Source organism: Canis aureus, chromosome 16 (assembly GCF_053574225.1).
Source record: "Canis aureus isolate CA01 chromosome 16, VMU_Caureus_v.1.0, whole genome shotgun sequence".
NCBI classification, from domain to species: Eukaryota; Metazoa; Chordata; class Mammalia; order Carnivora; family Canidae; genus Canis; species Canis aureus.
This window is the reverse complement of record NC_135626.1, coordinates 24,056,045-24,068,569: the sequence shown is the minus strand read 5'-3', so window position 1 is coordinate 24,068,569 and position 12,525 is coordinate 24,056,045. Positions and strand designations below refer to the sequence as shown.

The 12,525-nt window shown below is 37.4% G+C and overlaps 1 protein-coding gene across 16 annotated transcripts in view; it reads right to left on the bottom strand.

The window, feature by feature from the left end:
• ACACA (acetyl-CoA carboxylase alpha) overlaps positions 1–12,525 on the bottom strand; it is a 283,732-nt gene that overhangs the window by 179,379 nt on the left and 91,828 nt on the right. For all 16 annotated transcript variants that reach the window (XM_077852292.1, XM_077852296.1, XM_077852303.1 and 13 more), the window contains 5 exons: positions 11,511–11,649; positions 4,575–4,684; positions 3,669–3,750; positions 2,448–2,546; positions 1,008–1,114 (listed from right to left, as the gene is read on the bottom strand). In XM_077852292.1, the coding sequence (XP_077708418.1) occupies positions 1,008–1,114; positions 2,448–2,546; positions 3,669–3,750; positions 4,575–4,684; positions 11,511–11,649 (537 nt within the window). The remainder of the gene's footprint in view (positions 1–1,007; positions 1,115–2,447; positions 2,547–3,668; positions 3,751–4,574; positions 4,685–11,510; positions 11,650–12,525) is intronic.

The following is a 12,525-nucleotide window of genomic DNA, read 5'->3' as shown; positions in this document are numbered from 1 at the left end:
GATCTCCTTTTGCTTGGGTTTCTGTTTCTACAAGGAAGGACAGTAATTAGACACTTTTGGCCTCTCTTGGCTCCCTCCCTCACCCCTTCCTCAAGGGAAAAAGAATGAATTGTGTGATTGGTCAGTTTGGAAGGAGGAACTGAGCATGCATAGCTCAGCGTCTTCCCCTTTGGGACCAGCCCACTGCACAGAACATATGCTGTTTGTCAGCTCTCAGCAGTACAAGAAGTTGAATGGTAAAAGCTCTGTCTTTGTGGAGGAAAGTGTGGTTATGCAGCACCACCAGTACCCAATGAGTAAGCATGTTTAACTTGGTCTTTCAGTTTACAAATCTGATTGTTGCTACACACTGAAGCCATTTTCACCAACATCTCTATTCATAAGAAAGCTGACATTTATCTATCTGCCTGGCTTCTTGGTTCTGAATTCAAGCCTGGGAAAATGTGTGTTGTTTGTTGCTCTGTCCTCCACCCCAATCACCACACACATAGACACACACACACACACACACACACACACACTAACAAGTGGTAGAAAGGAGAATCAATAAATACTTCCTTAAAGCTCTGATTTAGCCACCTAAAAAATGTTCTGTCCAGGTGAAGAGCTTGCTTCAAAACAAATTTAAGTTATTTTTGTTAAATCTAGGTCACTTCCTTACTCTATAAACTGTATCCCTGGGTAGCCCAGGTGGCTCAGCGGTTTAGCGCCATCTTCAGCCCAGGGCCTGATCCTGGAAACCCGGGATCGAGTCCCATGTCAGGCTCCCTGCATGGAGCCTGCTTCTCCCTCTCTGTTCTCTGTCTCTGCCATTCTCTCTCTCTCTCTCTCTGTGTCTCTCATAAATAAATAAAAATTTTTTAAAAGTAAATAAATAAATAAACTATTTCTCCTGCTCTTACAATCCCAATGCCATCATGGGTGTATATCATCAAGCAGCCTTCAAATTACTTTGTGACTCTAATTGGCCAGTTGAAAGACATCGCTCCCTAGAGTTAGTAACCTACCTTTAGCCCATCATCCACATCCTTCACATAACCTTTTTCGTATAATTCCTGGGGAACATTTAAGATACGTTTGGAAAAATCATTTTCATGCCAGTCCACCCGAAGACCTGCAATAGATAACAGTGACTTAAAAGCTGCTATAAAGGCTTCTGCTGTCAATTTTCTGTTATTCCTTCTTTAAAATGCTCTCATATTTATCTAAAACTAAGGTAGATATGAGAAAGAAGGATGCCATAAAAGCCTCATCAGTCCTTGGGGTTAATGGTATTTAGCTCTAGCCGGGACCTGGCAACTCGGGTTCTGACCCTGGAAGAAGCCAGGAGAGCTAATAGGGAGCAAACTTACAAAAATGCAAGGACATACAAGACAAAAAAAAAAAAAAAAGCAGGTCAGACTTTTCACAGCAACTCAGCAGGCAAAATACCTTCGATCTGTGTGTTCAGGCCTGCTCCAGGGCCAGAGGTCTGGGAAATAATTCAATCTTTACGAGCCCTTGGAAATGGAAATGGCGGTTTTATTGGCCTCAGCAGAGTCATGATTCCATGCTCCCTGAATGTCCCTGTACTCAGCCACAAGGGGAATGCTATAGCCTCTCCATTCAAACAAGAACAAATTCAACCTTTTATTTTAAACTGTTTGACCCAGCAGGTCTGGAGAGGATATGGCAATTCCCCTGGAGAGCCAGAGTAACAAGAGTTCAAATCTGTTCAGCCTTAAGACAATGGTCGTTCCCACTTAAAAGAGGTTTTAGAGTATGTCTGCTCCCTGTGCTGGAGTATTAAAAAAGGCAAGTTCATATTGTTATCAGCTACAGTGATTTACATGGCACTCTTTAAGGGATTTGTCAAGTATAAATCATTTTAAGAAAAATTTTATTCTTCTGTATGCCTGTAAGAAAGGTTGATTATTGCCCTCCTTTTCTGCATCAAGGGCAAATGAGAGGTGGAATAATACTAAAGAGACAAAGCATATCATCAATAGATGGTGGACTGACATTAAGAAAATACGCAGGCAAACATTTGAATAAGTGGGTTTTAGATTTTACTTAGTGACCCAGGTCACCTGCCAGGCAGGTTCACAGGCCTAATTCTGCCTAAGTCCATATCTGATGGAGATTCTAGTCTACCCAGAGCAGATCCCAATCTGTAGAACCATATGAGTTTTCTTGGAATTTCTCCAAAATCAAATTAAGTCCCTAAATCACTTAAATTACAGTTTAGCACCTGTGCACCTGGTACAAATGCTATATTTTATATTCTAAGACATGATAAAAATCACAGGTGTATTAATTAAGCTAGATAATACCATAAATCAACCTCAATTCTATTCTTATCACATATCTGTCTACATTTTAAATAACCTGAAGACCTCAGCCACAATCCCAAATATCCTACTGAGCTTTTCTGTACTTCAAAATACAAACAGGAAATACTTTCTTACCACTGCCACTCCAGGGAAGAGTTGGGATACCTGCAGTTTGAGCCACTATAGAAGATGCAATCTTATCCCCCAAAGCCCACATGGCCTGGCTTGGAGGGCCTAAAAACAAGAAAAGAACCATGACTGTAACATCGTGGCCTCATTTCTGTCAAGCAAATTTTTGTCTTCTATATAATTATTATTATTTTTATTTTTTTTTATTCATAGAGACACAAAGAGAGAGACTGAGAGAGAGGCAGAGACACAGGCAGAGGGAGAAGCAGGCTCCATGCAGAGAGCCTGACGTGGGACTCGATCCAGGGTCTCCAGGATCATGCCCTGGGCTGCAGGCGGCGCTAAACCCCTGAGCCACCGGGGCTGCCCTATATAATTATTTTTGTATTTGTCTTGTCTCCCGTACATCACATATCATGGAGATCATGAACTTGATTAGGGAGATTATTACATTATGACTCATCTTTGTACCCATGAGAGAACCTAATGTAGTGAGCTTTTAGCACACAGTGAGAATTCAGTATGTATACGAAATTAAATTCCTGACAAATCTAATTTTATCGTCGTTTATGATCCAACTTGACCAGATTATCAAAATCTTTTTTTTTTTTAACCAATCCTAAAATAAGGACTAAGAAGTTAGGGGTTCAGGTCTGAAATACTGCCCTCCTTGGTCTTAGGGGAATCCAAAAGGAAGATTTATCTTTAATAGGGTTTACAAAATAAAATCATCATTGTGGAAGGGCTCTGAGATAGAAACACGTGGAGCCATATACTCTTGATTTCTTTCTCTAAGAGAGCAGAAAAGTCAGAAGAAACAGCTCTCACAACCCATATGCTTAAACATGAAGGTGCTGATTCATATTTAAGGGCACAGAGCTAGGGTATCCTAATACTCAATTATCTCTGCTATATAATAAGAGGTCCTTTCTCCACATATTTTCTTAAGATTAATGGCAAAGTTTTAAAAGGCCAGTGTTTTAGAAATCAGAGCCTTCTCCATATCTCATGGGACAGAAAATACAATCAAGATGAAGAAAGATAATTAGAGATGTAAGAAATGAGGAAGAGAAAAAAGAAGAGATATGAAGAGGGCTACTCTGAGAGTTGCTAATTGATGAAAAATAAGAGCCCAGTGCATGTCAAAAAAAGAAAAGCATATAGAATGGAATACAGGCAAAACTGACAGAACCAGAATGACAGGAAGAGTATGTCAGAAAGGCTTACCCATGAAGGCGATGCCATTTTTCAAAAGAAGTTCTGGGAGCTTGGGATTCTCAGAAGCATGACCCCAGCCAGCCCACACTGCCTATAAGGAAAGATAATATGATTTGTTCTTAAAATTCATACTAAAAAAACCATGATAAACTATATTACTCTCTACCAAAACTGTACTCCATGAGGTATAATAGCTCCACAGGAACCTAATATTTAATCCAAGTTCTATGCTTGATTCTTGGCAAACTTTTTACAGAATAAGAATAAGCAGTCCATTGTGGCAAAACTTTTGAAGAGTTCAAAACCAAGTTGAAGTTGATATTAAGATCTAGCTAGTCTTGCTGCTATTTAGGAAATTTAATTCATAACTGTTCCACTAGACTCTATAGAGCTCTTTCCAGAAATATTGGTTTTCTTTCACAGATCCAATTACTTTGGCCACTCACTTCCATATTTATATCTAGTAGTTATACTGCCATATAAATCTCTAGTTTTTTTTTCTCTCTGGGCTTAAGTACATTTATCCTAAATTTCCTAACACAATAATAGGGAAGAAATAATCTACTTCTTCACTACCATATTCTGAGCCAAGAATACTCCACCAGAAAAAGGAGTTTTTAATTACTTGAGACAGTTTGAAGGTGAAATGGATAGCATAAATAATCTCTTAAGATCCTTACAAATCTTGCTTATATTATGTTTACTTTTGACTCATTCATTTTTTTTCCATCTTTCTTCTTCCCATCTGTTATATACCACCTAAGAAAAGCTTTTATCAACTTTCAACAAAGATGATTTATATAAAATTTAAAGTTCTTCTCTGAAAAAAAAATAAAGTTCTTCTCTGGATAGCCCCTTGCATCTAACAGTCAAATGCCTAAATTTGGTTTGAAAGGACACATTGGCATCTCTTACTTGTACGGGAATCCTTTTAGCAATATCAAGAATTAATTCCACGTTCGCATAGTTGTTGTTATTTGGTCCTCCTGGCACTGGCACATAGTGATCCGCCATCTTAATGTATTCTGAAAATGTAAGCAAATTAGTAGAGAACACCGGCTTTATTTTCAGAAATATAACAGCAGAGCAAAACTTTGTAAAGGTAAGATATCACAGGTAATGACAGGACAAATTGCATTAACTTCTAGGGTAACTTCTAGGACCATTTAGTTAGAAGCTCTGACTGTTAAATCACAGGCACTAACATGTGCTAATCTCATATTTAGGAAGTTCTTATACCAAAACAACAGTTCTCAAACATTTCACTACGTAACCGGTTAGAAGTGTCTTTAAGATCTCTATATCAAGGATGACCTATCACTTAGAGACCCCTGTATAATCATTCTATTCAATAAGAAGTTTTAGTCCTGACACCCTTTATCTTTAACTTGTACTGTACTCTAAGGAAGGCCTTTTCCTGGTGTAGAGCTGGGACAAACCTGGAAAAGAGGTAGAGCCTGAAGGGTTTGCAGACTGGCTGAACAGGAAAGGTTAGTTACAGGCATCTACCAAGTGATTGTAAAGAGCTTATCTGGAATGTTGGAGATAGTAGGTATTTGAAAGGCACTTTTAAAAGATAACTTCTTTCCCTCCTTACATTTTTTTTGCTCAGTATTCCCTGATGGCTCTCTCTTCCTATTCTGGCAGCAACTGTAGTAGAGCAGCAGCTACAAAGTGCAGTTAACTATACTAAGTAGTTTATATATGTTATTTAATACTCAAAAATCCTATATGTAATAGGTATTAATGGTACCTAGTTTACAAGAAATCAGCTTGGAGCAGTCAAATAACTTGCTCAAGGTCCATCTCCACCGTATTTATTAATAATGTTTCTTCTATCTTGTTCTTAATTTTTAAAGGTTTCATGTTCTTCTAAAAAAAATTCCAAAGTAAGATACAAAGGCCTATAGTTTGTTCAAAAGAAAAATAGGTTTATTGTTCTCTTTGACAATAAAAGGGAAACCATATTAATAATAATAATAATAAAAATTAGGTACTATATCAGGATGTAATAATACTATTTTCTTAACAGCTGAAATCACTCAATGTCTCACTACTCAAAGATAATCAGTTCGTGCTTTGATATACTAGAAAACATAAATTGTTAGCCAATCTAACAATATACTGTGGGATCTTCCCATATATGACAAAGAGATATATTTAACATATATTTAATACACTTCATATTTCAATGGATGTCTACTATTCCATAATGTCACAACTGTCCATAATTCATTTAACCACCAACTCTCTGATGGACATATAGGTCATTAATAATTTGGAAAATATTAAAATAATGTGATGAATATCCTTATACCACTGTCTAGTTATACCTACAGGATATATTCCTAGAAGTAAAACTACTAGGTCAAAAGGTATCCACATTAGACTCTCCTTAGCAACATGGGTGACAAATTGTACTCTCACCTATATAAGATATATCTTTTTTTTTTTAAGATTTTATTTATTCATTCATGAGAGACACGGAGACAGAGAGAGAGGCAGAGACACAGGCAGAGGGAGAAGCAGGCTCTGTGCAGGGAGCCCGATGTGGGACTCGATCCTGGGTCTCCAGGATCACACCCCGGGCTGAAGGCGGCACTAAACCACTAAGCCACAGGGGCTGCCCAAGATATATCATTCTTTTAAATTTTACCAGTCTTCTAAACTAAAAAATCCCAATCGACTATTATTTTGGTTTGCATTTGATTGCCATTAGTATCAAATTTCTTCTCATATGTTGATTGTTCTTGTTTCATTCTATTATTAACTACCTAATTCATGTTCTTTGTTCATTTTCTATGGAAGGGTATCATTTTCTCCATTATAGGTAGACACTATTTGCTGTGAATGTTTTTTCAGATGTTTTGTCTTTAACTTTTCTTTCTTTTTTTAAGTGCTATACAAAAATTTTTATGTAGTCAAATCCATCTAACTTTTCTGCCATGGTTTTTAGTCTTTTCTGAATTTCTGTAGCCCTGGGTAAAGAAAAGGTACCTTAATTGCTGACCTATATCATACACGTACAAAGATACTGCTGTCACTAACCAACAACATTTCAGAGTTCTATGCCAATCAGTCTTCTATTACGTAGATAATAAAGAGAAATCCTGGTCAGTAGAAGAAGAAAGCATAACTTATTCACACAGCTTGGATTTCTCCATCGTCTCCTGGTTCCCATAGATTCCATAATTATCACCAGAGATGCTATTTTAGAGAATGCTGACAGATGAACAAAACTCCCCTCAAAAAAGAACCCTTGGTTCTTTACCATGGATTGCACTAATCATCCACTTCTCCAACTTTCCCAATAATGACCATAACATAAAAATATGCAACTGGGTTGATTATTACCACTTTCAATTAACCTGTCATGTTTGCCTTCTCTTCTCCAGGTCTCAGAGGATGAAGCCCTCTTCTCCTCATGTTAATAACCAATTCTTCCTTCTAAAGCTCCTTCTTCATAACCTTTTTTTTTTTGTTTTTGTTTTTAATTTTTTTATTTTTTTTCTTTTCATAACCTTTTAAATTGCAAAAGTAATTTGTGTTTTTCCCTGGATTCCTGTGATGACTGTACAATGGCACAAGTTGACTAAAACTCATAGAACTGGGTACTTTTTATGGCACGTAAATTATATTCAGTAAAGGTCCTAAAATAATTAACATAATAGAAAGGTAGGAAAAAGGAAAAAATCATCCAAAATACTAATTCTTTAATTCAATACCACTAGTATTATAATCCTTTCTAGAGTTCTATTTTTCAAATAACTTTTAAAGAAATTGTAAAATTGCATAACTCTTTGTAAAAAAGTTGGAAAAAGCAAAAAAAGAAACACCCCAAAATATCACCCCCAAAGATAACTACTATTGCTGTTGGCATATGTCATTACACCTTTGTTTTTTCTGACTATATGCAATGTATTTTTTCCCTATTATTCTATCACCATAATAACTTCCTTGTACCTAACTTTTTTCTTTGAAATAGTGACAGACAGACACATCATCTATTCCCATGATCCCAGTTTCTAGGTATTCATCCCTTAAGGAACTCCCCTCTCCCTGGGTGTAAACAGGATCTATGACTTGCTTCTAGCCAAAAAAATATGTCAAGGATCAGGAGCTGTCACTTTCATGATAACATTACAAAGAAAATAACTGATCTTACTAGAAAACTTTCCTTTGCTGGCTTTGAGGTAGCAGACAGTCATTCTGGGATGGCCCACATGACAAGGAGTCAAGAATAGTCTTCAGCCAATAACTAGCTAAACATTCAAAAAAAAAAAAAACTAGCTAAACATTCAGGCCCTCAGTCTGACAGTTCATAGAAAACTGAAAGCTGCCAACAACCACCTGAGTTGGAAAGTAGATCCATCCCAAGTCAAGCCTCAGATGAGACTGCAGACCCAGCCGACAAGTGACTGCAGTCTTGTGATAACCTGAAGCAGAAGGCCCAGCTAAGCCAGAGGACCTACAGAAATTGTGAGCTAATGTCTGTTGTTTTAAGCTGCCAAGTTTATGGTAATATTGTTACACAAAAAGAAAGAAAGAATGTAGTAATTTATTAGAATTCATTTCAGACCAATAAATGTTATTCCACAAAATATTTTTTAATGTCTGCATGGTATTTCACAGAATTGGTGTTGCACATTTTACTTAACCAATCCGCTTCTGTTGGACATTTAAGTTACTCCCAGTTTCTCATTATTTTAAATAATGCTGCAATAAATATATATCCTTGCATGAATACATTTGCCCCATTACTAATTTTTTTTCCTCAGAATAAATACCAGGAAATACTTATTTTTGTCCACTTGTACTCAGGCCTGCATCCCCTTCCACTTCCTTCGAGTCCTTGTGCACTTCCACCCTTTCCCTCTTGGCTCCTTCCTCTCAAACTATAAACATTCCCAAGTCTCTTTCACTATGAAAAATAAAAATCCTCCCTGACCCTGAATTCCTCTTCAGTTACTACCTTTCCTTCTTCCCTTCTCATTCAAAATTCTTTAAAAAAAACGTGTCTATGGAATGCCTGGATGGCTCAGTGGTTGAGCATCTGCCTTTGGCTCAGGTGATCATCAGTCCCCCATTGGGTTCCCTGTGAAGAGCCTCCTTCTTCTGCTTCTCTCTCTCTGCCTATGTCTCTGCCTCTCTTTGTGTCTCTCATGAATAAATAAAATCTTTAAAAATAAAATAAAAAACTCATCTACATTGACGATCCCCATGTCACTTTCCATTCATTCCTTAACATTCTCTATCAGCCTCCATTCTCAAATTGTTTCACTGAAACTATTCTTGGAAATACTACCAATGATTTCCTAATTACTGCATAGGTTCTATCCCTACTTTATTGGACTGCTAACACATTTGACCCTTCCTGATTGAAATTCTCTTTTTTCTCTCTTCTGTTTTTTTCTCTCTCTAGTCATCTCTTCACAGCACTGTTTAAGGACCTATCCTCCTAAGTCTATCCCTAAAATTTTACTTTTATAAAATTTCATCCTTAGCCCTCTTCTTTTCATTCTTTGTTCTTTTGGGGAGGTAGTGTTAATTACTATATGTTGGGGCAGCCCGGGTGGCTCAGCGGTTTAGCGCTGCCTGCAGCCCAGGCCGTGATCCTGGAGTCCCAGGATCGAGTCCCATGTCAGGCTCCCTGCATGGAGCCTGCTTCTCCCTCTGCCTGTGTCTCTGCCTCTTTCTCTGTGTCTCTCATGAATGAATAAATAAAATCTTTAAAAAATAAGCAAAAACAAATTACTATATGTTTGCTGATAATGTAGACTCTTTTTTCTCTGGCTCTCATTATTTCCAAGCTCTGGAAGGATATATCCAACTTTTTACAGGACTTATAATATCTGCTTAGTATATGTGCTGCCGAAGCAAGCACATAATATCTGCTTATACCAGAAGTACTCCAAATCTAATCTATCTCCCCCCAAAAAACCTCACTCTTCTGGCTACATTATTATTTTGCCCTTGTTGATGATACTGGCATCTGCCTAGTCAACTAAATTAGAAACCTAATAATAATCATTAACTCTTCTTTCTATCACCAAATCTTGCCAATTTTATGTCCTAAACACCTAAAACATCCCTTTCTTCTCTCTTCTCAGTTTCATGTTCTGTAGTATTGCCTTCCACAAATAGATCTTCCAGATGCTATTTGAATTGTCCATCTGCTTGTTTCAAAAAAGAAAAAAAAGTACCTTTAAGAGATATACACTGAATATTTACAGATGAAATAATATAGCTAGGATCTGCTTCAGAAATTATGTGTGGAAGGGGGAGGAGGTGAAAGTATAGATGAAATAAGGTTGGCCATGAGTTGATAATTGTTGATGCTGGATGACAGGTAAATGGGAAGAGATTCATTATCCTCTTCTACTTTTGAATTGTTAAAAACAACAAATAATCCATTTAAAATGCCAATTATTTAATGACCAACACTTAGACACATACACATCCCTAATAAACTAAAGTCTATGCTCCTGAGAATGAAAATCAAGGCCTTCCTTGAGAAATATTAGATCACATCCTGTACTTTGACAAGTACACCTATAGTTTCCAGCAAACTATTACTACATGCCTTCATACATTTGCAAATACTGTTCTTTCTGCTTGGAACATCCTGCTAATTAAGACCTGCTCATTCTTGACTAGGCATAGCTTCTTTCAGAGAGCATTCTTTCAACCCTGCTACCAAGAGGTAAGATGCCTCAGCTCTGTTCTCACAATATCCTGTGCATATTCCTATTATAGCCCTTACCCTTACCTCATTGTATTGAAATTATTTGTTTCCTAGAGCAAGATCCTATTTTATTCAATTATGGTTCTCCATCTTCACTGAATAAATAAATTAATAGGAGTACCAGGTGGAAATAGATGGGGAAAAAAAAGTCATGCAAGGTAGTTTATATTTATTACAGAAAATTTCATCTTCATAACTATCCAGGGAATTAGATACTATGATCTTCCTTTTACCGATACAAAAATTGTGGCTCAGAGATGTTAAAGGGTCAAACTAAATGATTTCACATAATAACATACACTTTCCAATAAAATGGTACCTTATCTGTTTCAAATAACATAATAATCCGTACTCCTTAGGAATAGTTTTTAACATCACTGTTTCAACAGAGAGAGAATATATACAGACTAAAATAGGTTTAAAAAGAGCTCTTTAAAGAGCTGATGTAATATGTGGGTACACTACCTTAAAGATTATACTTTAGTGATAAAAAGTATGGAGAGAAAGGACTAACCATATTCTCTCAGCTATACCAATAGTTTTTATCTACAACTCTCAGATGGAGGGCCATGTAGCTTAGCTTGTAAGGGAAACCGCATTTCCTTCCAAATCTTTCCACTTACACATTAAAGTATGTGGCTTAGCAAATACTGGAAAGGCATACACCTGGAAACCTCAATCAATAATGGTTAAATTTCTACTTATTTTTACTTACAACACAGGAGACTGTGTTGAGGTTAAATATAGTACAATCACGGGGGATCTCCGGGTGGCTCAGTGGTTTGGCGCCTGCCTTCGGCCCAGGGCGTGTTCCTGGAGTCCTGGGATCAAGTCCCACATCGGGCTCCCTGCGTGGAGCCTGCTTCTCCCCCTGCCTGTGTCTCTGCCTCTCTCTTTCTGTTGTCTCTCATGAATAAATAAATAAAATCTTTAAAAAAAAATATATATATATAGTACAATCACTTGTATAAGTCTATTACTGACACTATTTTAAAGAGAAACCCTTGGGTTTGGGAATCCCCCTAAGTTAACATTCTCCTACTTAGAGACTTTGCTATCACAATGCTTTATGCTTATGAGTGATGTTTTTAGTGTTAATCACTCACCTGCATTGGCTTTCAGGTCTTCAGGTGTTACCATAACAACAAATCGGATTGCACGTTCATTTCGAAACATCTCATAAGACCATCGACGGATAGACCGCATGCATTTCACTGCTGCAATGCCATTGTTGGCAATAAGAACCTGGGAGAATGGTGGGATGGGAATTGGAGAGAAAAGTAGAAAAGGCAGGCAATGACAAAGGAAAAGAAATGAGATCATTTCTGTAGATCCATCTTTCTCTGAAAAGCCAGATTTTCAATTAGAAATTTGCATTGCTAGTATAGGCTTCCACAGGATCAAGGGATATTTTAAAATATTAGCTAAGCAAATACTTCAATATGTGCCAACTAAAACTTACTGCTTTTAACTTAATTTCTGAAAGAGGAAAAAAAATCACAATTTTTCAAATCTTGTGAATTTGTGAATTATTCTACCATACCTGTTACTAGGGGAACAGAAGACTAACTTCAGAGGGATGATGTATTATTAAGGAATGGGGACAACTAAACAGTGTAATGTCAAACACTATTCTCTGCTGTAGTAAAACAAGGCAGAGTCCTGAACATGTGTAAGAATGCTGGCACCAACCACTATCTCTCTCAAAATGCTGAACCCTAAATGCCTTAGAATTGTAGAAGCTGCCCTACAAAGAATGGTCACAAAAAAAGAGTAGAAGAATCTAGGATCCTGAGACATCTCTGTAAACAAACCTCTCTTGACCTGTCTTGCAGTCATGGTCCCAGGATAACAGAGGCTAGGAGATATACAATATGTCTTTATTGGAGGATTAACAGAAGGACACCCCTGGAGCAATACTCTTAGGAGTAGGAATATAGGTCCCCATGCTTTATTCTTTGAATCATTGTGAACTCTTCCAGCCAAGTTGTCCTTTCGGCTCTGACATGGTTTATATAAAAGGGGCACAGGGATCCCTGGGTGGCGCAGCGGTTTGGAGCCTGCCTTTGGCCCAGGGCGCGATCCTGGAGACCCAGGATCGAATCCCACATCGGGCTCCCG